The 27,531-nt window shown below is 46.7% G+C and overlaps 1 protein-coding gene across 3 annotated transcripts in view; it reads left to right on the top strand.

Annotated features, from left to right (window-relative positions):
- Window positions 1–22,246, top strand: part of LOC144752965 (uncharacterized) — a 188,191-nt gene extending 165,945 nt beyond the window's left edge. For all 3 annotated transcript variants that reach the window (XM_078640773.1, XM_078640771.1, XM_078640772.1), the window contains one exon: window positions 20,640–22,246. In XM_078640773.1, the coding sequence (XP_078496899.1) occupies window positions 20,640–21,237 (598 nt within the window). In that variant the 3' untranslated portion in view covers window positions 21,238–22,246. The remainder of the gene's footprint in view (window positions 1–20,639) is intronic.
- The last annotated feature ends 5,285 nt before the right edge of the window (window positions 22,247–27,531 follow it).

Genomic DNA, 27,531 nt, shown 5'->3' with positions numbered 1-27,531 from the left:
TGCTTCTTTGTGTAGTCATCCAGCTTTGATGCGTCCCATTCTAGCCCCTGCGCACTAGAGGCTATGGACTCTCCTCCATCAATGCTGTTTGTGCCAGGCATGTTTGCAACACTAGGGATCTTCTTCTTTAGCAAAATTAAAAAATCCAAGAGTCTGTGGCTAAGTTACTGGACTGTAATCACTATGCAATGGTCAGTAGCTAAGGTAAAACACTGCAAATGTAAATTCGCGAATCCTCACCGCTGCGTCCAATGTAGGAAGGGGGAGTCTCTAGTTGGCGCAGTGCAGCACTGGCGACAAGCAGGGACTCTCTCTTCCCCGTCAGGGCTGAGGGTTACCTTCAAGACAACCTCTGCTTACCCTCTAGGTAGTGTGGCTTAAGCAGTCTTAGGCTAATCTCTGGGGCATGTAGGGTTAAACATTTGCAATATTACACCATCACCACCAACCCACCACACAACGACACCAAACTGTATTTGTAAAAATATATGTTCTTTATATAAATCTCAAGCAGGCTTGTAAATACAGTCTTGGTTACTTCTTCAATGCAGGTTCCAGTATTCTTTATCACAAAGTCACAGTTCGTTAAATAAATGCCCTCTTTTGGGCCTTCTGCCCAGCTTTAGAAAGGTTCCAGTGTCTTATAGCGCTTCAAGGCGCTTCCCGCTGTCTCCGCTCTCGAAATGAGTCACCCTTCGGGGCTCGACTCGGGGAGAGGGGGCCGCGGGCCTCGGAGAGCGTCAGGCGGGGCCTCGGGGGCCAAGAGCAGAGCGAGCCTCTGACTCTGGGGCGGCTCGCGCTGCCAAGCAAACAGCAGCTGCGAGGCTCCCGGGGTGCCTGAGATCAGACCGCGCGGTGCGAGCTCAGATTGCAGGATGCTCGCGCCGCGGAGGGGGCAAAGACAGTACCTTTCACTTCTTGTGGTGATCTTCGGAGAGGGCGGCTGAAGGGGGAGCTGTCCCACGTCGCGTTGCTTCCTTGGCGGGCGAGGCGAGCTGCGGCTCGAGGTAGCAGGTCACGGGTCACCCGGGGGCGGCGGTGCTCGATGGGGGCACAGGTCCTTTTCACTCAGTCTTCTCTTCCGTCCTGACGGCGGCGGCTGGGTGTGGCGCAGTGGCAGTACGGTCCCCAAGTGCGGGACGTACCCAGCCAAAGTGCCGGTCGCGGTGATGTCCCTTCAGCGGGGCAGCAGGCCAGACGCTGATAGCGAGGGAGATGACAAGGGCGGCAGTCCGTCCTTGCGGGGGAATCTACGGCGCTTGTGCCCAGTAGACTTCGGTGCTTGGACCGGATGGGTCCTCCGTTACTTTGCTCTCGTGGGGCCAGGTGCAGATGCCGTCACGGTGTTCAGGCCAGCGGCGGGCTGGGCTTCACGTTGTTATGGCGATCTGCTCACCCACGGTCACGGTGTGCAGGGGGGCTTGATGCTCTCGTCTTCCTCAGACAGCGCTGCAGCGATAAGCAGCACACACAGCAGATGCTTTGGTCAGGGGTTAGCGCTCACTGTTCCTGGAGCGCTGGTCAGGGGGCAAGTTCAACAGCAAGCCCTTGGAGATCTTTTCAGCAGAGTTTGGCAGAAAGTTCAAAATAAAGCAAAAGTCTCTTGTAGTCTTTTCTCTTCCTCTCCTTTGGCAGCAAGGCACCAGACACAGGCCAGAGTCAGCACTCCTCCTTGTAGTCCTTCCAGGTCCTTCTCTTCGGGCAGAGTTTCTCTTGTAGCACAAACAGGATCTAATTTACAAGGAGCAGGGCTCCTACTTTTATACCCAGTTTCTTTTGTTCTAGCAAGCCAGGGGGGCCTCTGCATAACTGCTCCAGTCTCTGAGTACTTGTTGTGGGTACTTATGGCTTCTGCATTCAGTGTGAGGGCAGGCACATCAGCCGCTCCCCAGGGGGGCGGAGCCGGCATTGAGAGGGCAGGAGTGGCCTGAGTACTTTGTTGACAAGCTTCGGTCCTTCCTGGGCCAGGTGCAGGCTGAGTCATCAGTCGCTCCCCAGGAGGGCGGAGCCAGCATTGTGGTGGCAGGGGCACAGCCTGATGCATCATTCAGGGGAAACTCCCACCACCCATTAAGGGGTCCTCCTGCTAATCACTACCTGTCAACTCCCAGCCCTGTCACTCACACACACCAGACAGTCAGATCCACATCCAAGCAGAGGCGGGCTGAAATGGTTAGGCAAGCAAATGCTAACTTTCTAAAAGTAGCATTTGCAAACACAGGATATTAAAATAAACTTTACTAAAAGAAGTATTTTATTATTCTGAGTTCAGGCATACTAAACATGAATTTCTACCATGTTCCCTGAGCCTGCTGGGATTATAGAGTGTAATAATTCCAGCAGCCCATCTGGCCTAGAAGGGAACAGGTAGCCTTACAATAGTGAAAAACGACTTTGGCAGTAATTCACTATTAGAACATGCCACACACATCAGGGCATGTTCTACCTTACACTTACAATGCACCCTGCCCTCTGGCCTACCATAGGGGTGACTAATATGAAGGTTAAGGGAAGGTTTAGGGGCTGGCAAGTGTGTGCACTTGCCCAGCCAGGGTGACAGTACCAGACTGCACGCAGGTTCTGCAATGGCAGACCCTAGACACATTTTAAGGCTGCTTCTGTGGGTGGCGCAACCAGCGCTGCAGGCCCACTAGCAGTGTTGGCATTCACAAGCCCTGGCACTCCTGGTGCACTTTACTAGGGACTAACAGTAAATCCAATGAACCAATCATGGACATCAATCATATGTACACTTTACAGTTGGGAGCACTTGCACTGCGGCACGGGTTGGCCGTGGCGCAGTGCCCTGAGTAGCAGACACCAGCAAAACAGAGGCACAACAGCAAAAAGTGGAAGGGAAACTCACGCCAAGGTGCCAGGTCTAACACCTTCGATTTTGAGAAATTCGGGGGCATATTATCAAGATGTGCTTTAAAATACGCACATCGCACATTTCCATATCGCCGGCTATCACCGGATTTTTTCACCATGATAGCGCGTAATTATCAACGCGCATCACGTAGGCGAAATGAAATCCGGCGATAGTCGGCGATATGGAACATTAGCGCATGAAAACAAGTGTTGTTTTCACACGCTAATGTGTGCCGTGATTATCTGGGGGGGTGGATTCAGCTTTATGATCCACACCCCCATGTTATCTATGCCTAACACCTGATCAAAGCAGGCGTTGGGAGACCTGCGATAAACTCGTTTATCGCAGGTCTCCTTCTCCCAACGCCTGCCTTGATAATAGGGTGTTAACACCTCCAACCAAATTTTACATGTGGTTGGACGTGGGAACGCCCACCCTGCATCCCATTAGCATTATCTATCGCCCCAGCGCGGGGCGATAGATAATGTCAAGAATACGTCTCTAACTCAGGTTAGAGACGTTTTGGTAATAGTGTGATGTGAAAAAAAATGTATTAGCGACTTTAAAAAGTCGCTAGCGCATTTCTCGCGGGCTTGGTATTATGCCCCTCTGTTTTTCCCCCGGTTTCTGATCAACGGCTTGATGTTGCCCTTGAGTTGCCTGCAGTTTCAAGTCCTTTACTGAGTTCTATACCTGGTGCTTACCTTGATGAAACTGACTATACTTACCCCACTGACTTATCAATGCCTGATTTACAAACTCACTTGGCTACAGAATCCATATTTTCATTTGACACTGGTTCCCACACAACGAAGACCCCTTCAAAAATTTCGGTTTGGGCCTCACTGTTTAAAAAACATTTTTAGATTCCTCCTTGGACCTACATTTGGGTTGTGCTTTTTTCAATCTACCTGTTCATGACAATTGGCTTTGTGGTGTATTTGTTTCGACTTGTCAACGGACACTATGTCGAGGAGAGAACATGCATTCGGCATATAAATGGAACATTGGCTCCCCATTCCTCATCACATCGGCTGAAGAGGAGCCTGGATTTTGTTAATATAACTGCTTGGCCTGTCTTAGACGGGATTGTATGGGATGCTGTTCGATTTCAAATTCATGGGCCCACTGAAGTTATAAATGTCCCTAATGTACTTAGAGTTTCAATGGGGGATGTAGTTAAACAAAATATACGTTCTGATGATTGGGATGTTCAGGCCGTAGAAGCTTTATTTTCTGATTTGCAGTATTATGCTGCCTTTGATGCTGAGGATTTATATTTAGAATCTGCTAATTACAGTGATTTGTATTGTTTCCAACATTATGGCAATCACTGCCTGCATAAGACTAATTCCAGGAGGAACACTGTAAATTATACACAAGGGGAACATTGTCCATCTCCTGTCCAAGGCAGTTCTGCTACCTTTTTGAAAAAGTTCACTTATTTTACCGATTTTAATCAGTCAAATCACAATGCATTTTATTTGAAAATGACTGAGAAGTCCATTTCCAAGGTTAGACTTACCGATACTAAATTATTGTATTCGAAGTCCTTTCTAGATCAGTTAGTAGTTGGGGGCTATGAGTTGTGGAAAGAAACTGTTGACCTTAAATCAGTTTGAAGTTCTAAGACCTGGCAAGTACAAGGCAGTGAGGCTTTGCACCGTGCGTGTCTCATCCCGAATCATATGTTGTTTTTGAATTCTACGATTTCACAGACAACTTGCTTTGGATTGGCTACTACTAAAAAATTAAATGCTCCTCCTTTTCCTGATTTGGAAGAATATTCCAGATGGAATAATGTCACAAATTTTTCGATCGGAGAGTTGCAAACTCTGTTGCTAAATTCTTCCTTTAATATATCCAGTTTGGATACCGAGGGTTGGTTACTCTGGCACCAAAGTGCAGACTCATGCCAGCATCGTTTTCTGGGTTTCGCTCCTGGCTTTACACAGATCAGGGTGGATTCCTGTTTTGAAAGTGACCATTCAGTGACTACCTACTCTGTGGGCAAATTATGTCAAAATTGGCTTAAACATTCCACCGTGGCGTCATTTAAGCTGCATTTATCTAAACTGACTGACGATGTTGATTTGAATGATTTTATTAAGGGCCCGGCTAAAGGTAGATCTAAAAGATCAATCAATCAATCATGGGCATTTGTATAGCATGCTACTCACCCGGAAGGGTCTCAAGGCGCTGGGGGGGAGGGGTCCGTTACTGCTCGAAGAGCCAGGTCTTGAGGAGCTTCCTGGAGGAGAGATGATCCTGGGTCAGCCGGAGGTGGATCGGGAGGGAGTTCCATGTCTTGGCTGCCAGGTAGGAGAAGGATCTTCCCCCGGCGGTGGCTTTGCGGATGCGTGGTACTACGGCGAGGGCGAGGCTAGTCGATCGTAGCTGGCGGGTGGGTGCGTAGAAGGTCAGGCGGTTGTTGAGATACTTGGGGCCCAGGTCGTGGAGTGCCTTGTGTGCGTGGGTGAGGAGCCTGAACGTGATCCTCTTGCTGATGGGGAGCCAGTGCAGGTCTCTCAGATGGCCGGAGATGTGGCTGTGTCGGGGGATGTTCAGGACGAGTCGTGCGGAGGCGTTCTGGAAGTGCTGGAGTTTTTTCTGAAGTTTGGCTGTGGTTCCGGCGTAGAGGGTGTTTCTGTAGTCCAGTCGGCTGGTGACGAGTGCCTGGGTGACCGTCTTCCTGGTTTCGGTGGGGATCCATCGGAAGATCTTACGGAGCATGCGCAGGGTGTTGAAGCATGATGACGAGACGGCGTTGACTTGTCTGGTCATCGAGAGGGAGGAGTCCAGGATGAAGCCCAGGTTGCGTGCATGGTGCATTGGTTTGGGGGTGGTGCCCAGGGCAGGGGGCCACCTGGAGCCGTCCCAGGTGGAGAGCGATGATCCCAGGATGAGGACTTCCGTCTTGTCTGAGGTCAGTTTCAGGCGGCTGTTCTTCATCCATTCGGCGACGTCTTTCATCCCTTCATGTAGGCTGGTTCTGGCGGTGGCGGGGTCGTTGGTAAGGGAGAGGATTAGCTGGGTGTCGTCGGCATAGGAGATGATGTTGAGCTTGTGTTTGCGTGTGATGGCTGCGAGAGGGCTCATGTAGACGTTGAAGAGGGTTGGGCTGAGTGATGACCCTTGTGGTATGCCGCAGATGACTTCGGTGGCCTCGGATCTGAACGGGGGGAGGCAGACTCTCTGGGTTCTCCCGGCAAGGAACGAGATGATCCACTCCAGTGCCTTCTCTCTGATTCCGATGTTGCTGAGGCACTGTACTAGGGTGCGGTGGCAGACAGTGTTGAACGCTGAAGAGAGGTCCAGGAGGATGAGGGCCACTGTTTCCCCATTGTCGAGCAGGGATCTGATGTCGTCAGTGGCTGCGATGAGGGCGGTCTCGGTGCTGTGGTTGGCTCGGAAGCCGGACTGCGAAGGGTCGAGGGATCCATTCGTCTCGAGGAAGGCGGCAAGCTGTCTGTTGGCAGTCTTTTCGATGACTTTGGCAGGAAAAGGGAGGAGCGAGATGGGGAGGTAGTTCTTGAGGTCGGTGGGGTCCGCTGTTGGTTTCTTCAGGAGGGCGCTGAGCTCGGCGTGCTTCCAGGTCTCCGGGAAGGTGGCGGTGTTGAAGGATGTGTTGATGATGTCCCGGAGTTGGGGTGCGATGATGGAGTCGGCCTTGTTGAAGACGTGGTGGGGGCAGGGGTCAGTTGGTGATCCGGAGTGGATGGTTTTCATCGTGCAGGTGGTGTCTTCGGTGCTGATCGGGGTCCAGGCGCAGAGGGTGGTGGTGGGGGGCGTTGGTTCGGTGGTTGGGTGCATGGTTGGTGCGCCGAAGCTGTTGTGTATATCGGCGATCTTGCGGTGGAAGAACGAGGCGAGTGAGTCGCAGAGGTCTTGCGAGGGAGTGATTTCGTTGTTTCCGGCGCTGGGGTTGGAGAACTCTTTGACGATGCTGAAGAGTTCCTTGCTGTTGTGGGCGCTGTTGTCCAGTCGTTCTTTGAATGCTGTCTTCTTGGTGGTGCAGATCAGCTGGTGGTGTTTGCGGGTGGCGTGCTTGAGGGCCGTCATGTTGTCCGTGGTCTGGTCGTGGCGCCAGGCTTTCTCGAGGGTGCGGCAGTTCTTCTTGGAGGTCTTGAGTTCGTCGGTGAACCAGGGGGCTTTCTTGCTGCCGGGTCTGCTGGGAGGGTCCTTTAGTGGTGCGAGGTCATCTGCGCAGTTGGTGAGCCACTGTGTGAGGTTGCTGGCTGCTTCGTTGGGGTCCACTGTGCTGACGGGAGGGTTCTGGCGGAGGTAGGTGGTGAGCTGCTCGGTGGTGATCTTGTTCCAGCTCCTGCGAGGACCCTGTTGCGGGTGGTGGTGTGTCGTGGTTTTTCTGAAGCTGAAGTGGATGCAGCTGTGGTCAGTCCAATGGAGTCCGGTGGAGTGGCTGAAGGAGATGTGCTTGCTGGAGGAGAAGATGGGGTCAAGCGTGTGGCCGGCGTAGTGGGTGGGGGTGTTCACCAGTTGCTTGAGTCCGAGGTTAGCGAGGTTATCCAGCAGGGTGGTGGTGTTGCGGTCCTTGTTGTTCTCCAGGTGGAAGTTGAGGTCCCCTAGGAGGATGTAGTCAGCGGAGGGGAGGGCGTGCGGGCTGATGAAGTTGGTGATGTCTTCGCTGAATTGGGTGAGTGGCCCCGGGAGTCTGTAGATGAGGGTGCCTCTGAGGGTGGTCTTGGGGTCAGTATGTATCTGGATGTGGAGGTGTTCGGCGGCGGTGAAGGTATCTTCGGGGTTGGTCGTGATGCGGATGGTGCTCTTGTGTACGATGGCGATGCCTCCTCCAGTCTGGTTGACGCAGTCCTTCCGGGTGATCTTGTATCCGTCCGGGATGGCTTTGGCGATGTCAGGGGCTGAGGAGGCGTTCATCCAGGTTTCTGAGAGGAAGGCGACGTCAGGTGACGTGTCGAGCAGGTTCCAGAGTTCGACGGCGTGTCTATGGACGGAGCGGGTGTTGAGCAGGTCGCACTTGAGGTGGTTGTTGTTGGTGCTCGGCTTCTCGGGTGCGGTGCAGGTCCGGAGGCAGGTGAATTTGCAGGCTTGGCAGGTGAAGGGTCCATGGGAGCGTTTCGGGGTGGCTCGGTAGCAGGCGGGGTTTTGGCCGGCGTTGAGTGCGTGGAGGGTGACGGCGCCGTAGGTCTGTCGTGTGGGCTGGCATCGTCGGGGGCCAGGGGTCCTGGTGCTGGACGGGGTCCAGGCGCGGACGGGGGCAGATGGGCTTGCCTTTGGCCCGCCTTCGGCACATAATCGGCGTGCCCGTTGCGCGCGTCCGCTGCGCGTTCGCCGGGCGGCCTCCATATGAGGGGCTCAGGGAGGGAGGAGCAGCTGGGAGGCGGGAGCGGGGTGGCGAATGGGAGCGGCGGGGGGCGGGGCCGCAGGGAGCAGCGGTGGGAATCAGAGGGCGAGGCGGGAAGAGGGGGGGATACAGAAGGCAAAGGGGGAAACAAATACAGTGTACAGAGGCAAAGGGGACCTAAGGGGAAAACGACAAAGAAAACGGCACAAGTTAATCACTGAAAAAACGAAGGAAGCAGCAGCAGAAGGAAGCAGCAGTCAGAGCAGGAAACAGAAGGCAAAGGGGGAAGCAAATACAATGTACAGAGGCAAAGGGGACCTAAGGGGAAAACGACAAAGAAAACGGCACAAGTTAATCACAGAAAAAACAAAGGAAGCAGCAGTCAGAGCGTAGCGGCAGCTCACAGCACGGGGAGGACCACACGGTGGCTAGGGGTGTGACCTACCTGGTGACAGGGTCAAGGGTCGCTCCCTTTACCACCGGGCGGCCTCCATATGAGGGGCTCAGGGAGGGAGGAGCAGCTGGGAGGCGGGAGCGGGGTGGCGAATGGGAGCGGCGGGGGACGGGGCCGCAGGGAGCAGCGGCGGGATTCAGAGGGCGTGGCGGGAAGCGGGGGGGCCCAGAGGCAAAAGGGGGAGCGAGGGGGACACAATGCAAGATACAGAAGGCAAAGGGGGAAACAAATACAGTGTACAGAGGCAAAGGGGACCTAAGCGGGAAACGACAAAGAAAACGGCACAAGTTAATCACGGAAAAAACGAAGGAAGCAGCAGCAGAAGGAAGCAGCAGTCAGAGCAGGATACAGAAGGCAAAGGGGGAAGCAAATACAGTGTACAGAGGCAAAGGGGACCTAAGGGGAAAACGACAAAGAAAACGGCACAAGTTAATCACAGAAAAAACGAAGGAAGCATCAGTCAGAGCGTAGCGGCAGCTCACAGCACGGGGAGGACCATGCGGTGGCTAGGGGGGCGACCTACCTGGTGACAGGGTCAAAGATGGATATATGCTGTTTATAACAAATTCTGGAAATCTTCCCAGATTGAGGCGGCTACCCGCCTTAGAGCTATAGATCAAGCCAATTTAGAAAAAGTGCTAGCTGTTGTAGATAATAGCATTAACACGCTTTCTTCCCGCATTTACACGTTAGATAATATTGTGTCTTCTGTGGTTGATATTGTGCAAGAAGATGTGTCCGTTTTGTACCATGGTCAAAATCAATTGCGTTCCATTATGTAGTTTGCATGGACATTGCAGACCCTAAAAGCTGGAAAAGTGCCATGGAATTACATGAATACGTCATTGTTTGCACCCTTTAATTTGACTAACAAACAACGTTTACTGTCAATGAAGGATGCATCCTTTTCTATGTTGCACATTGAGAGGTTGGAACCTTTGCCGTTTTCAGTGGCTGAGGCCAATTCAGCAACGTGGCTTATCCACGGGTTAATAACTCTGCCGTTTTCCTTGTTCCGGTTTATAGGATGTATGAAATACTTTGCGATTGGTAGATATGAAGTACTGAAGTACTTATCTCCATGAAGCTTGGTCGCTTCCTTTTACATACAGATGTCTTAGGGAGGGCAAGGATGTTTATTTAAATGGCGAGGAATGCACCTAATGTCCTGACCACTCATTAATTTGCAGACATATCCAATTACATGGCTCTTGTAATCAGAATGAGCCTAATTTAGCCTGTATTTTGAAAGGTACACCTGTGCCTGCGATCATTCCCACATTCACATTACTGGCAAACGAAAGTTATTTACTTTTAAATAATGATAACTGTAGTTGGTTAGTGGCAGGCATTGCTTATGTCGTAACGGTTAGTGAAAGGGTGGTTTGCTGTAAAAATGTAATGTATCCACCACTGCATGGGAAGCTTGATGTTTCCATCTGGCCTAAGATTCCGACCTTGAAAGCAGAGTTCAACAAGATGAGTCGCATAAGAGCGCTATTGCCCCAGAAGGAAGTTGCCCTCACATCTGCTTGTGAAATTGACTATTGTTCTTGAACTCTGCATTCCTAAATTTGCCACTTATCTTATCTTATCTGTTGATATGGGACGTATGAACTACAATATGAATAAAATTGTCAATTTCCTTCAATATTTCACAGGCTAGAGAAACTCAAAACAATGAAAGTAAGTTACATATAAATGATGATGTTCATACTTTGGCACGAAGAATCAGAAAAAGTAGGGTTTCACTTGCAAGAAGTTGTTGAAAAGGACGTTAATTCATTGCTAAAACATGACATCGTTGAACACTCCACTGGTCCAACACCATGGCTTTCTCCCATTTTAGTAGTGCCTAAAAGAGAGAGTGAAGGAGCTGTAAGCATATGTATTGACATGTGTCAGGCCAACAAGGCAATTGAGAGACAGAACCATCCAGGTCTGTGCACTGCTGATATGATAGCTCAACTGAATGGTGCGAAGTTCTTCTCTCGACTCAACTTAATAAAAGGATATCACCAAATGGAGCTGTAGGAAAAATCAAGGTACATTACAACCTTATCAATGTATATTGGTCTGTTTCACTATGTGATTGAGCTTTGGTGTATCCTCTGCTGCAGAACTTTTCCAAGACATCATTTGACGTATCATACAGCCAGTGGTATATACATTTAACTGTAGTGATGACATATTAGCTTTCAGAGCCACACTGGAAGAACATGACAGAGGAGCTCTCATCCAAGTATGTCACTTATTGAAGGCTGCAGGCGTATCTCTAAATGCTGAAAAATGTGAATTCCACAAGAAAAGCATGAAATGTTTTGGCCATCTATTTTCCAATGGGGTTTCGAAACCTGATCCAGCTAGGGTGAAAGCATTGTCTGTTGCAAGTCCAGGAAAATACATTTCAATGTTATAATCATTTATAGGAATAACCAGTTACTGTTCTAGATGCCTATGAGACTTTGCTTCGGTCGGTGCACCATTACGAGAACTGACAACATGAGTATGTCTCTTCATTTGTCAGGTGAATGAGATTCTGAAAAATCAAACAACCTATTGAGAATGCCACTGAAATGGCTTACTTTGATCCCAATCTGCATACAGAGATTGTCGTTGACACTAGCCCTGTCAGGTTAGGCGCGATCCTGGCACAGCACAATAGATAGCCAAAAGCCCGGAGACATATTGTGGCATAAGCCAGAAAAAGCCTGTTACAAGCAGAACAAGCTTACTTGCAACTTGAGAAAGAGAGTTAGGCAGTGACCTGGGCTTGTGAATATTTCCATGTGTTCTTATATGGAAAGCCTTTCACAGAAGTGGCTAATCATGAAGCACTGGTGACAATATTTGGCAATCACAAAGCCAAAATGCCTCCTTGAATTGAATGGTGGGGTTTGAAATTACAAGAATGTAACTATACAATTCTTCATCATCCAGAGAAAGATCAGAATCCCACTGATTAGATTAAAAAAAATATCTTTTTATTGAACTTGACAATAATGACATACGTTGTACCTTACTTGTCAATATAGTTGTCGACCCCACTGATTAGTTTTGAAGAGTACCATTGCAGTATCCTGGTAGCCCATTGAAAACAACAGAAGCCTATATCAATTTCATTGTGAAATTGAACACACCAGATGCCATGTCTGTAGAAAAATGTGACACTGCCATGCGCCAAGATAGTGACCTATTAGAGTTAAAAGACATTATTGCTCATTACGTGTAACCAGCACTCTAGACCTCACTAATGACCAAGAGTACTTGAAGTTCAGAAATGTACAGGATGAACTTTCAGCGACTCAAGAAGGCCTCCTTCTACGAGATACAAGAATGGTCATTCTCAAGAGTCTACAACAAGTGATCGATATTGCCCACGAGGGACATTGAGGAATAGTTGCTACCAACAGAGCTCTCTGTGACCGAGTCTGGTTTTCATACCTCAAAGAAAAGGTTGAAAAAAAATAAAAGACTTGTCTCATATATAACCGTCTTTCATCTCAAGTCATTCAGCATCCTTTGAACCTATCAGACTTTCCACATCATGTTTGGGAGAAAATTGCTATTGATTTCTTTGGTCCTCTTGAAAATGAACATCTCATTCTAGTCATTGTTGATGTATACTCCCGTATTCCAATGTTAGAAGACCTTTCATCCACTTAACATGAAAAGGTAATTCAAAAATTAGATGGCAAATTGAAGTCTGAAAACGGCCACCCCTTAAAAAAAAAGAGCACTCTTCTTTGGCCCCAGCACAATGGTCTGTTAGAACAGACCATGTGTACTTTAAAGAAAGATGTTCAGTGGGCTGCATTAGATAATCGTGACCTCAAAGATGTTTTAAACACTACTCTTCGAGCCTACCATTTGACCCCTTACTCAGCATCAGGGGAAAGTCCTGCGACTCTCATGTTTGGAAGAGCTATGACTACCAAGCTGCCCCAATGGACCAACCTCAGATCCAGGAATGAGGAAAATAACTGTACTACAGACTTTGGTTGCAAACAAAAGATGAACACATATGCGGACAGACGACGTCAGGTAAAAGATGTGATCTTTACAAGAGGAGATTGAGTGCTAGTTAGACAACACAAAAAAATAAAGTGCGATGCTCTTTTTGACGCTGAATAATTTATCATCACTAACACCAAAGGACCCATGGTGACTGCCCTGTATTTTGGGGAGTCCCTTATGAGATATTATTCTCATTTGCTACATGTGGCCCATCACTCACCAAACATCGATGTCAATGTAGAGCCTGAGTGTAGACAGCCTTTTGATGACTCTGGGCCTGATTTAGATTTCAGCAGACGGGTTCCTCCATCACAACGGTGATAGCCCGTCCACCGAAATATAAACCCCATAGGACATAATGGGGTTTTATATTTCAGCGGACGTGATATCGATCACCGTTGTGAAGGAGTAATCTATCCGCCGAGATCTAAACCAAGCCCCTCTGTGTCTGCAAATTGATTCCACCTTTCCTGAGCAGATCACTGACACTTCGACTGCCAGTTTTCACTTTCCAATGACCCAATCAGGATATGTGATTCAGGCGCCAAACTGCTTGCAGCCTACAAAAGTCATAACTCCCAAATTTTCTGGGAGGTAATAAACAACCTCCAAAAAGGACAGGTAGCCGCCAACAACGCTAACATCTCGGAAGCTGCATGGGTTTCATACTTTCGATCCACGGAGCATGTGCAGGACTCAGGGATTCCACCTACGCTAGCTCTCCAGCCTTCTTCTGCAATTTCATTAGCTTTGTACGAAGAATTACCAGTAGAGCGTATTGTCAGCAAAAGTAAGGCAGAAAGAGCTCCAGGCCCCAACAGCCTCCCCATGGCACTATTTAAAGCCAACTCACCAACATGGGGCCAACATTTTAACACCACTCTACATTCAAGCTCCTCTGAATGGTCACATCCCAGACTCATGGCAAGGGGCCATCACGTATCCAATTTTTAAAGGCGGAGACCCCTAAAATCTTGGAAATTAGCAGCAAATTTTGTTGCTAGACAGCAATGTAAAATACTACGGGGGCCTCCTCCAGGAGTCATGGGATTCGGACAACATTATAATGATAAACCAAACTGGATTTAGAAAAGGAATGGATACCACCATCAACCTAATGGCCATTGCACTCTTGATTTAAAAGACAAAACAAAGTCACTTTCTTACCCACCTTACTTTGTAGACTTTAAGGTGGTCTTCGAATCGGTCCCAAGATGTCTCCTGTGGGCAAAATTGCTGCTGGAGCTCCACACCAACACATGGGTGTGCATAAAGGTAGGGGATGAGAGAACTGTCTCTGGAAAAATCCCTTTCACAATCGGCCAGAAATAAGGATTTGTCCTTGCACCGCTTCTCTTCAACATCTTTCTTTCAGATATGGCAACCGCTCTGACTGACCTCTCGGCTCATCCGCCTAAAGTAGGCGGAAAGCACCTGGGGAGCCTGTTTTATGCAGATGACGCACTCTTGATGAGCCATATTGAAATAGGCCTGCAGAGACAGTTAAATCTCTTACATTCCCACTCCATCAAGAGTCAGCTTGTGGTAAACTTACAGGAGACCAAACTAATGAAAATACTTCCTAAATAGCAGCAAGTTCCCCAAAGACAGCACTTACATGTACCCGGGTGCCTAAATCGACAGCAGAGGATCCTTTCTACCACACAAAAGTACATTAATACCAAGGCAGGATTCCTCGTATATGCCTTCAGAAAAATAGCAAAGCAACTGCCTGGGTCCTCCTCAAAACCTCTCCCAAAGATAATCAGGGCAAAACTGATAGTGACAACCACATTTGGTTCAGAAGCTCTGTATGGTAGAAGTGCACAATTCCTTGACACCCTGGTCCTAAGTACATATTAGAAGATATTTGTATTACCTCCTGGGGTATCCCCGGCCCAATTACAGCTGGAGTTCAGTCTTACCAGCCAAAAAGCTATGCACAAGGGTTCTTTTGTAAGATTAAGCCACAGACTTCGCTGTTCGCAACCTGACGCATTAAACCAACAATTATGGACAGGAATGGAGGCCAAAGGTGCGTCCTTCGCACCCTGGGCATACCTGGAACAGGCAGTAAAAAAACTGCAAGTGGGTGCAGGATGGAGTAAGGTAATCTCGTCCCTGGCTTTCAGAACCATAGTAAATAAAGCCACTCACCGTCTTTCTCTTCTAGCAGACAAGAGCACATTGGCAAAGAGATCACATGCTTATCTGGTCATAAATAGGTACAGGGCCTTGCACCCCCAACCCGATCTGGCTGCTGGCCTTTCTTCAATAGTGAAATGGCAGATCATCAGAAGTTGGCTTGGAGACCTACCAACTCTAGACATGGCCCGAGATGGTGGAACCATGACATCAAGATCAAATGCCGGCTCTGTAACTACCACTGGGAATCCATTGACCACATAGCATGCGCCTGCCCTGCCTTCCTGGCAGAACGTAGATATTGGCTCAAACCAATCTTCTTGACAAGAGGAATCAGAACATGTAGGAGAGCATTGATGGAGTCCGTGCTACCCACCGATCTCAGGCCAGCTACTTGCTTTGCCCAATTTGTTGTCTTGTGTAATAAAGAGACAAAAAAACAGACGAAAGAGACTAGTCAATTACCATTAGCTCTTTTTATTCTAAAACATATTTGTATCTTTTTCATGACCCCAAACCTGGCTCTAACAATTCCTGTTTAATCCAGGGGGCATAATGAGCTGTTTTGAGATGAACACTTGTATTATGCTTTTAAAGTCTCTTTGTATTCAATGGTTTCCAGTAACTCTGCATGTATTTAATAAAATAAATAAACAAATAAACATGGATGGAAGTGACGACCCACAGTTAGATGGCACTGGCAGAATCGATTAGCATGTCCTTCACTAGAATCCGTGTTGCCACCACGGCCCGTCCCTCAAAGTCTGTCAGGATATGCTCCTCAGGATCCGGATGCCGCAAATAAGGGTCCACCTCCTGATGTCACCAACACCCTAAATATTTTATACAGGGTGTTTCAGCTATCAGGCAAGGGAAGGAAAGGGTAGGGTCAGCAGGGACAAGAACCTGAAACAACAAAGAACAGAAAACAATATAAACAAAGCCCAGAGTTTACTTACACTCATGAATTCTCGCTAACCCTTCATACCTGAAAAAGGCTTGGAATATTACTCTCAGAATTTCAATAAACGGTGTATAAGTCATTCAGCTCCTATAAATAAAAACACCATATGAAATCCTGTAAATAAAAACACCATATGAAATGCATTGACTCATGTAAACATTTTCATCTAGCAATAGTGTTTGTTTGAACAGCGTACCATATGACCAAGATGGTTCTCGCTAATGAAGGGTTTCTTAATTCCACAAAAATTGAATACATAAGTCCCAGGTATACCCTATTCCAAAATAATAAAGAAGTCTTAGTAAGTTGTTGGGCTAACCCAGCCCTAAGCACTCAGCTCTGAACAATGTCCAGATAACACTTTGTCATGTTCTTTTGTTTGTGAAAACACAACCATAGAAAAACGAAGAGCAAAAGTTGGCTCGTGGTAGCTATCACCACTATGCTCTGTTCTCCCAAATGCCTTCCAGTACAGAAAACAGTTAATCAACTGGCAGTGTGTGGTTGCATCCATCGCCCCCACTGCGGTTTGATAATTGCCTTTGAAGAAATATACAATCAGCCGGCAGCTGTGGTTGCGTCCACCACTCCCCCTCCAGTCTGATGGTTGCCCTTGAAGTATTAACCCAACAACCGGCAGTATGTGGATAGAGTCACCACTCCCGCTCCGGTAAAACGTTACACAATCACAGAGGTTAGAGCACGGTAGCATGCAGCGGCTTCTGCCACAATGCTCCGCTGCTTACAAATAGAACCAAGCACACCAGAAATGGAAACGGTAACACAAGCCTGCGACCGTCTCCGTTTTCCGCTCCGTGTACTTAAGGGGACCAAAGGAAATAAGGCAGCGTGAGCAGAGAAGGAACACTGCGCTCCGTCAACAAGACTACTCACCAGAGGCACGAAATACGTCAGAACACTATACCAACCATGAGAATACTGAATTAAGCGCACTGGCTTCACAGCGCATGTCCTTAAAATACTTCCTTAAGATAGAGGATCATGGGAAGTGTAGTTTCTGTATCAAACGCTAGGCAGGCGCTGTTTGGCCGATCCTGACATCATGTCCTCCCCCCTAGCGCTTCCTAGGGCCAGGTTTCGCAGGAAAACGCTTATGGAAAGCACGCACCGCCACAGGGGCGTGCACATTGGTACAGGGCTCCCAGGATTCATCCTCAGCGGAATAATACTTCCAAGAAACCAGATACCATAAAGCACCCCTACACCATTTAGAATCCCTGATGCTTTTCACCACATACTCCAACCCACCATCGCACATCACCGGGGGAGGAACACGACGTCGGGCTGCCAGGGCAGGCTTCAATAAACTGCAGTGAAAGACTGGATGTATCCTGAGCGACATTGGCAGTTTCAATTTATAAGCCACATGGTTTATTTGTTTCAGGACTGTGGAAGGGCCGATGTATCGAGGGTGAAAAACACTCCTCATCTTAAACCGGATGTTCCGGGTGGACAACCAAACTTTATCGCCCACATGGTACACTGGCCCCTCCGAACGTTGCCGATCCGCCCATCGAGTATATTCACGTTTGGCCTTGAGCAAATGTTTTTTCACTATTCGTTGTACAGCATGTATCTTACGGACCATCCCCATAACAGATGGTTGATTTCCCCCCCCCCAGGAATGCTTATGGGTAGAACCTTAGCATCAAAACCGTAAATAGCACAGAAAGGTGACACCCCCACTGAGCTATGCCATGCGTTGTTGTAAGCCAGTTCCGCCATCCACTTCTGGGCTTCCAAGGCATAACAACGTAAGTATTTCTTTAGTGTTTGATTTAATCTTTCTGTCTGACCATCCGTCTGTGGATGAAAACTGGTAGAAAGTGAAGATACAATGTGCAATGCTTGACACCATGATTTCCCAAAACGAGCAATGAATTGTGGCCCTCTGTCTGAAATAATGACCTCGGGTATTCCATGAAGGCTAATGACCTCAGTCAACAGCAACTGAGCTGTTTGTCCTGCCGTGGGAAGATTCCTGCAAGGCATAACATGTCCCATCTTGGTTAGGCTGTCAATGACCACCAATACTGCTGTTTTCCCCTGATCAGGAGGCAGCCCGGTGATGAAATCTAAACTTATGCTTTGCCAGGGTCTCTGTGGTGTAGGCATTGTCATGAGTTTCCCTTTACTCCTGCAGTTCACACTTTTAGCGCGAGCACAGTCATCACATTCAGACACCCACAAGGTAGCATCGGATTTCATGGATTCCCAACAGAAGTGTCTCAGCATTAGGAGATTGGTTTTCTTCACCCCCTGATGTCCAGACACTGGGGTTCTATGACACCACACAAAAGCCTTCCACCGCGTTTCCCTTGAGGGTAAAAACAGCTTGTTGTTTACAAAATGTGCAGGCAAGCGATTTTGTTTGAAGCTATTTCTCACAGATGACAGACTATTAATTTTATATCTTAGTTAGCCTGTTCCAACCTAATTGGTATCTGAGAAATTAATCTTTAGTCTAACTTTATAGACAAAGAAGACATAAGAAGAAAGCAACACGGGAACATTTTCATATAAAAAATATTTATTTTATATATGTTTTGAGCAAAAATTAATAGGGTACATGTTAACAATAAAAATTAATCATCATATTTTCAAATGAACAAGAAAATATCAACTTATTCCTATAATTCATTTGAGAAAAGAAGTCCAAACCAGTGTAAATGAAAAACAAATGACTCCTATTTTTCTTAAAATAAAGATCACTTGTATAATTAAGAACATGTAAAGTAAAGGACTTTGTCGTCGACGTTTCGGTCTTTAGTGGTACAACTCTTTCAGACCATCTTCAGGACGAACAAATTTAATTTGTAGCTGTGACCCCTTTCTTGGATTGATCCTTTGTTCTAACTTCAGGATGTATAAGGTATTTAAAAGACTTGTAGCTACGATCTTGATGTTCTGAATAGTCAGTGTTTCATGAGCCGGTGAGTGCTCTATGTTGAAAGAGTTGTACCACTAAAGACTGAAACGTCGATGACAAAGTCCTTTACCTTACCTGTTCTTAATTATACAAGTGATGTTTATTTTCAGAAAAATAGGAGTCCCTCAAAGTCTGTCAGGATATGCTCGGCAGGATCCGGATGCCGCAAATAAGGGTCCACCTCCTGATGTCACCAACACCCTAAATATTTTATACAGGGTGTTTGAGCTATAAGGCGAGGGAAAGGAAAGGGTAGGGTCAGCAGGGACAAGAACCTGAAAAGACAAAGAACAGAAAACAATATAAACAAAGCCCAGAGTTTACCTACACTCATGAATTCTCGCTAACCCTTCATACCTGAAAAAGGCTTGGAATATTACTCTCTGAATTTCAATAAACAGTGTGTAAGTCATTCAGCTCCTGTAAATAAAAACACCATATGAAATGCATTGACTCATGTAAACATTTTCATCTAGCAATAGTGTTTGTTTGAACAGCGTATCATATGACCAAGATGGTTCTCGGTAATGAAGGGTTTCTTAATTCCACAAAAATTGAATATATATGTCCCAGGTATACCCTATTCCAAAATAATAAAGAAGTCTTAGTAAGTTGTTGGGCTAACCCAGCTCTACGCACTCAGCTCTGAACAATGTCCAAATACCACTTTGTCATGTTCTTTTGTTTGTGAAAACACAACCATAGAAAAACGAAGAGCAAAAGATGTCTCGTGATAGCTATCACCACTATGCTCTGTTCTCCCAAATAGCCTTCCAGTACAGAAAACAGTTAATCAAAGGGCAGCTTGTGGTTGCGTCCACCACCCCCGCTCCGGTTTAATAATTGCCCTTGAAGAAATATACAATCAGCCGGCAGCGTGTGGTTGTATCCACCACTCCCGCTCCGGTCTGATGTTTGCCCTTGAAGTATTTACCCAACAACCGGCAGCGTGTGGATAGAATCACCACTCCCGCTCCGGTAAAACTTTACACAATCACCGAGCTTAGAGCACGGTAGCATGCAGCGGCTTCTGCCACAACGCTCCGCTGCTTACAAACAGAACCAAGCACACCAGAAACGGAAACGGTAACACGAGGCTGAGACCGCCTCCGTGTTCCGCTCCGTGTACTCGTGGGGACCAAAGGAAATACGGCAGCGTGAGAAGAGAAGGAACACCGCGCTCCGTCAACAAGGCTACTCACCAGAGACACGAAATACGTCCGAAAACTATTCCAACCAGGAGAATACTGAATTACGCGCACTGGTTTCTCAGTGCATGTCCTTGAAATACTTCCTCATAATAGAGGATCATGGGAAGTGTAGTTTCTGTACCAAACGCTAGGCAGGCGCTGTTTGGCCGATCCTGACAAAGTCTGCTAAGTGAGTCTTAGACACTCTGTAAAAGAGGTATCTCTCTCCACCTATGATCAAATGTTTGGGATATCAGCCAGCGTAAACAGCAGGTCCATGAGTGGATCCGGGCGTGTGTTGTGTTCACTGCCAGAAACATGCAGGGGACATTCCTATTGCAATAGTCTACTTCTTAGTACTTGTGTAAGTTCATTTCCTGTATAGATACTTGTACGTATGAATTTTAGACACAGTCTGTGCACTTTTACATCTTAAAGTTACAAAACAGTACACTAGGATAATTGCACTCCTCTCCAACCCTTTGGTGATCCTGCTAAAATCTACACTAAAGATCATCCCTAGGCCTGATACAGTGGATGAGGAGCTTACGTTCGAGCCATATGAGCTTTGGCATTTGATTGTGTCATTCTGTTGATAGTCTTCCTTCTCCATTGACATCTTCAAAACAAATCCACAGGGGGTCACACTGGGGTCTCTAAATAGAGTTGTCTGTAACTATTAGAATGTCAGTGCAAGATGATTTTTTTTTTGTCTCTCCCATAGGTATTATTGCAAGAGTGGAGAAATCTTACATCATGGCCTGGAAACCATTGAACCTGGTGCCAAGGACTGTACCCTCTTTGGCAAGAAGTCCTTCATGGCCTGCGGGAGTGTGGGAGTCCTCACCTTTCAGCTTAATGACAGGCAGTCTCAACGCTTGGCCATCCTCTTCTCAAACCCATTCAACCGCATTATCTATGATCGCGCATTTGGCCTGCACTTCACCAAGACTGGGGCTAGTGCTAGGCAGCTCTATGAAGATATGTACTCCCATGGGGAGCGTCTGGAGAACTATATTAAAGCACGCACGGACTCTGTTATTCAATTCCCCCACAAGCTCGTACACAATGGGGTTCAAGTGACGGCGACCATGTCAGCTGAGAGCAAGGCAATCCTGAGAGTAGTCATTGAAGACTTCAATGAAGACAGACCAACTGCTGGCAAGGACAACTCTGGCAATACCAATCCTCGGGCAGGGCCGGCTTTAGCGCTGGTGGCACCTGGTGCGACAATCATTTTTGGCACCCCAACCCCCATGACTTCCTCCACAGATTTTCTCTCTATCACCGGGCAAAAGTGCTCCTCATCTCTCCAACCATAAGTTATTTCTAAACACAGTGCCTCCCCCAGAGGTTAGTGCCCCCCTTTACATGTTAGTGCCCAGTGCGGCCGCACTGCCCTAAAGCCCTGTCCTCGGGCTACTCTTTACATGTCAGTGACATGTGGAACCACAGCGAAGAATTCAAAACGTTATAGACCTTCGACCTTTAGATAATGCAGATATCAGAAGCCATGGATCCTGTGAGAGCAGATTCATTAACAAAAAGTTCAAGGTACATTTGTGTGATTAAGTCAACATAACCGGGCCGCAAAAAGACATCTGCCTTTCTCATTTTGAATTGACAGCTGATGTGAACCTGGCTTTTAAAAATGCTATGGAAAATTTTCTGTGTGCATGTTTTTATCTCTACAGTGCATTTTTTTTAAAATAAAAGTTAAAATGGGATTTATTGTGGCTCTCGTGCTTCGAAGTAACCCATGCTGACGATTTTTGAGTAATGTTGCAAATAATCAAGGTTGTTGCTGCCTGCAGCCACAACTGTTTTTTTTTTAATAGTTTAGCAGTGTAATGTCATTTTCCCCTTATATGTAGGGTAAAGGGGATACTTGACTATTCATTTTAGATGGGTTCCTAGATTGAGCCTGTTTTATATAATACTATTCCTCAAATGTTGATTGTTTTTTGTCATGTAACTTTTATAGGTACAGCCCATGGTACCACTTCACACCACGCAAAGAGCTTGGTCTTCTACTCCTAACAAGCTATGAAATGTGCTTATTTTGAGATCTGTGCCAGATCTCCTTGCCTTTCAAACTGAGCAGACCCTTTGTCAGATTTTTATTGTCTTTAATATTTGGAGATTTTTAAAGACTTTTTCTTGCTTTCTGCAGAGACAGACTTTATGTTGATCCTCTCGCTTATCCTATACTTGGATTTTCTTCTTAACTTATGATATATTGATGCTGATTTAAATTGAATAACCAATTGACTTTTTCCTTTCTGTAATGATTCTTAAATTTGAATAAACTTTCATGGTTTGCACTTTAAATCTTGTTTTCTGTAGGTTTTCTTTATCTGCCTAGGGCACTTGTCCCTTGGGACTCAAATAGACCCAATCTGTCCAATCAGTCCTTTTGTAATTTTATTAATGCAAAGTGCTGACAACCCCATTCCGAGGGGACACAGGTGTTAATAAGATCCCATGTCGGTCGCTTTTGTTCACATTTCAATATGTTCTTCCGTTACCCTATGTCAGTTGCTTTCCCAACTTCTAGCCCTCGGTAAGGATCTGAATCTTCTGGTAAAGGTCTTGTACATTGTGAATATATTTTCAGTCCCTTATTTACAATTTAATCTTTGTTAGAGTAGGTGAAAGGTTCAGATTTTCATGCAGTAACAACAGGAACATAAATGTAACAAATCGAAAGAACAAATGCATTGTACCTACACCATGTGAACTCCTCGCGCCTCATCATCTATGAAGTGTCATTGTTGCTATGTAAAGCTGTTGTCATAGAAATGCTACTGAATTAAATAGATGCGGGCGGGCCACATAATTTGCCAAATAATCTCCTCCTGCTGTGTGCGATATTATGTTCAATGTTATACATTGTATCTCTGATGACATCTGCAATTCTCACTTAGTGGGACATATTGCAAGGAACTACAGGTGAGGATTAATTCCATTCCATGTGGTATGTATATATATGTAATGTCATGCAGCCGTCAACCCATGCTCAGGTGTTGGTTTAATTAAACGCAGCAGCCAGAGAAGTATCGACAGAGTTGCGTCTGCAGAAAGTCTCTCACTGACCAGAAGTTTCAGCCGACAATACATACATCTCGTGAGGTACAGTAAACTACATTCTTGGAAAAGCTTCTTAGTCATAAACAACAAACATAGTCATCTGATAAGGGGGGCACAGATGGCTCTTGACCTCAGGGAGAGCTAGTGTGGGCCAGTGTGTATGTGTCCAGATGTCCGATGAGGGGAGTGCGTGGTCACTAGGTATGGTCCTAAATAGGTAAGGTATCAAAGCACCAAATTGATGAGTTTTTTCAGGCAGAGACTTTCCAATTAATGCCATGTTCAGCAATGTGGGTTTCTCGGACCGCATTGTCTCATTTCTAGTATGTGACACAAGTCACATATTTAGGATCTTCATACCAGGATTGCATCAATTGTTATTGAAATCTATTTTAGTGGACTGCAAACACTGGCTGTATTGTTGAGGACATTGAGCTGGATTGCGAGGCTGTGTCTCTCAAAATAAGTGAATAAAACACCGTTTTATACAATATTGCCCTTAGAAAGCCTATGTTTAGGTGAAATTCATTGGATGCGCTTGTCTTTAATCCTTGAAGAGGATTGGAATAAAAAAAATCCCAAGCAAGGACTGACTTGTCTTGTTTCCTTTGTGCCTTGTATATAACTCATTGTTTCTCATACCTTGGTTTTTGTTGCCTCTCACTCTATGTTATAAAGTGTCTAATATATGACCAATTACTAGCGAGTCATTTGAGGTGGCCAACTTTGTTTGTTGGATGGTAATTACTTCAGGTGTTGCAGCAATAGGTCCCCTGGCTGCCAATATTTGTTTCAATAGTTCACCACACTGCAAGTACATATCCATCAACGTGGAGATGCCCCATTGCAGATCCGGTATATGTAGTATTGTGCCACAGTTTTCGTAGCTGCCAAGCGGTATGGTTCCTTCGCCTCTGAAACACAAAGAATACAGCGTACGGTTCTGTACAATTAAGGGTTGCTTCTTTCCCTACAACCATGTGTACCTATTTATCTCAGTATCCCATATTTCCTGGCATGGGTGTCTATACTAGTGTTGACCCCCCCCCCCCCACCCCCCTCCCATGAGACTAATTTCCCATAGCGTGATCGAGGTGAGCAGCCCTGCACTGGATTTCCATGGCCGGGATCCACTTGTCATTAAAGAAGGTGGTCCAAAAGACAATCAGGACCACCTTGGGTCTGCAGAGGGAGGCAGGAGCAGATTTATTTGTGCACTGGTGCTGTGGTCTTGCTGCCTCCAATAACCTCTTTTCACAGAGTTACGGTACCAAACAGTGCCTCTCCTATGTCGCAATTCTGTGCATCATGTCTACCTAAGTTTAAATATCGCTAGGCTCAGTGAAGTAATACAATACAGTGGGGTTGGTCACATACTGGGTGCCCTACAGAGTTCTGCTGCATGAGTAAAGATCGATGAGTCACTTTGCTTTTTCAGGTGCTATCTCCTGGGATAAGTGCATGTCTGAGCTTACAGTGTGGGGTGTCAGTGAACATGTAGCATGACCTGCTCATGGTTTGAGTTCTTACGGTGGTCATGTGTTGATACCATGTGTTATGTAGGAGTGTGCTGTGTTGTATGTTTGGAATGCTAGTGGTTGGTTCAGTGTAGGTGTACATGAAGTGAAAGAGGACTCTGCGCACGCGTTGCAAGAATGTCAAAGTAGAGTTTATGAGACTATGCATGCTTCTGGCTGCGGAGGTGTTTGAGAGCTAAATAGAGCGTGCACAAAATTACTAACTTAGAAAACCTTCAGAGACTGTAGGATCATCTTCAGGGGAAATGTTTGTCGTCTGGGCGCCCCTAGGTTGTTGAAAGTTGAAAAAAGACTTTATTGTTCGATTAATTAAAATCATTACAATATGCTAACATTCTAAAATAATTATCTAAAAACCAAATAGGTTAAAACTCCTGATTATTACCACAGTCTAATTTGACCTAAAACATTCGTTACAGTGTCATGTTCTAGTAATACTATTTTAGTGCAAAGTGCGTTCATTTATAAGACAGAGGTTTGTCCATCTCTCCGCTGTTTCCAGACCTGTAGATTTATTTCTGCGGCTCAGCATTTGCGGTTAGTCCTGCACGGATTAGGTCTGTAAATTTCCCCAGCCGTGCTGTTATTTGACTTTCTGTGGACGAAAAGCACAGGTCCGAGATTTCGCTGCATCGCTTGAGGCCCTGAGCTCTGCAGATTGGGATGACCAAGCGATGCCTCTCACTGGCTAGCTTTGGGCAGCAACACAGCAAATGATACCAGGCGCCCCTAGGTGTCTTGTCTTTTTATCAAAATGGTTCTAAAGTCTATTTGTGGTCTGTGTTGAATGAGCGATTGTCCTTTTGAAGCTTTGATCGAAGGGATGGCGGACCGAGGCAATGATGGTGCACTTGCTGCTCGATTGCATACCTGTAGGATAAGAGTTGTCGGTTGTAGGTTACCTTGGAAAACATATCGCTAGGCAGTTTTGGGGAACATTCTTGCGTTCACTTCTTAACGATACACTCTGTTGGTTTACTGGGAGCGATTTTCCCTAGTGAGATACTGGAAGGAGGGGCTAGAATTTTTGGGTAATGGTGAGTTTAAGCAAATTTAGTGCTAGAGGGACTGAATCTGCCTATTATTTCTTACCGGTTCATTCCCTTTGGAGGAAAATAACCTGTCTTTCGACCCCAGACCTGTGTGTGCTTTCCGCTCTCCCCCCGCCGCTGCAAACCAACAGCAGCCGCCGAGTGAGGGAGAGCGAGAGGGTGCCCAACTACAACACCCAGCTGCCCTTGCACCGGGACCGGAAGGGAGGAGGTCAACCAGCGCTCCAGGCGGCGCTTAAAAACAAAGCTCCACATCGGTGGAGCGAGGGACTGAATCTGCCCATTATTTCTTACCGGCTCATTCCCTTTGGAGGAAAATAACCTGTCTTTCGACCCCGGACCTGTGTGTGCTTTCCGCTCTCCCCCCGCCGCTGCAAACCAACAGTAGCCGCCGAGTGAGGGAGAGCGAGAGGGCGCCCAACTACAACACCCAGCTGCCCTTGCACCGGGACCGGAAGGGAGGAGGTCAACCAGCGCGCCAGGCGGCGCTTAAAAACAAGGCTCCACATCCGCGTCGCGGGAGCGTGCGGGAGCGCCGGGCTAAGCCCGGGCAAAGGGTGGGCCCTCTACGGCCCTCTGAGGCCAGAAGAGGCTGGGCTGGGCCACCCCCCTAACTCCACTGCTATTTTGAAGAAGGTATTTGCTTTCCCCCAAAACTAATGTCTGCGTAAATCATTCTTTAATGCTTGTGGGTGTACCAGCTTAGTACCATCTAAAGATTAGCTATTTTTTAGGGATACATATTCCTTTTTGATATTAAGTAATATGTGGAAAAGTAAATTTTGCCATGTTCTGTGTCCCTACGTGTCATCCATCATATGTTATGTGTGCATGATTAAATATGCATATGCATTCCCCATGTCCGATTAATGACGCAATTACAGTTGTGTCCACCTCTAGTATGCCAGTTTCCAGTCCTCGTGAATACTACGAATATCAGGCCTATGTAAAGCTACGTTGCCACGTTTCTCAGTGTGCACGTTATTCTATTATAAAGTCCCCGTTTCTAGGCCTCAAAAGGGCCTGGACACCAGATTCAGCTCCTGTCTCCTGAAGCCTCGCTGAGGAGCGATATAGCCCCCACCTGTATCCTCGACCCTTCACTTACTTCCTGCTTCGCAGTGCCCGGCCCAGCCTGGCTCAGCCTCTGAGTCTGCCAAAAGTATGTTATAGTTCCAGTTATCAGTTCAGTCCTCCTTCTCTGCATTCCTAAGCTACTGAACCGCATCAATAGTTTCCGTCATTGTCTAGCCTTCACGTCTCCACGTTAGAGAAATACTGCATTTAATGGTCATTTAATATTCTTCATCACGCACTACATGTAGAATAATGCATGGTCCAGTCTTAGAATCAAGTTAGCTTTTCCCCTCCTGACTTCTAGTTTATATCAACATGTTCTCTAAACATCAGATACTAGATACTGTTTAGGTACATGTCGCCCTGACTCTCCAGACTTCAGTCTCTGCTCCTAGCACAGAGTTCATAGCCCCCAGCTTCTCCTAGTGATACGTCATTGCTAGTTTGCGCGCACCATCAGGTTAGAGGTCCCGGCTCCTCAGGTAGCCCCCTCCAATGTTTCCGCCCCATTCATGACATATTCTGTTACGTTTGCATCACATGTCTATGTATACGCCCAGTTACACCTACTTTCGCCCTTATCTTTCGCGACTGCTACGCGTCACACCTTCTGCTCCACCCACTGCTACGCCTACTGCAATGTAATGCTATGTGTTTGCGTTATGTATATATGCTCATGTATTGTTATTAAAAGCCAGCGCGCTCATCCCAGATCCAGCCCCAGCAGCTGCTGGGCCCTGTCACCCTGTCATCCTATTCCTATGCAGGTTGTCCTGTTCCTGTCCTTATGCTGTATTAAACCTGCAAAACTCCTACTACCTCGAATCTTGACTCTTATTTATTGAGCTATCTGTTATGA

The sequence above is a fragment of the Lissotriton helveticus genome, chromosome 5_1 (assembly GCF_964261635.1).
Source record: "Lissotriton helveticus chromosome 5_1, aLisHel1.1, whole genome shotgun sequence".
Classification (NCBI taxonomy): domain Eukaryota; kingdom Metazoa; phylum Chordata; class Amphibia; order Caudata; family Salamandridae; genus Lissotriton; species Lissotriton helveticus.
Note: the sequence above shows the minus strand (reverse complement) of the source record. Positions and strands in the feature narration are given on the sequence as shown.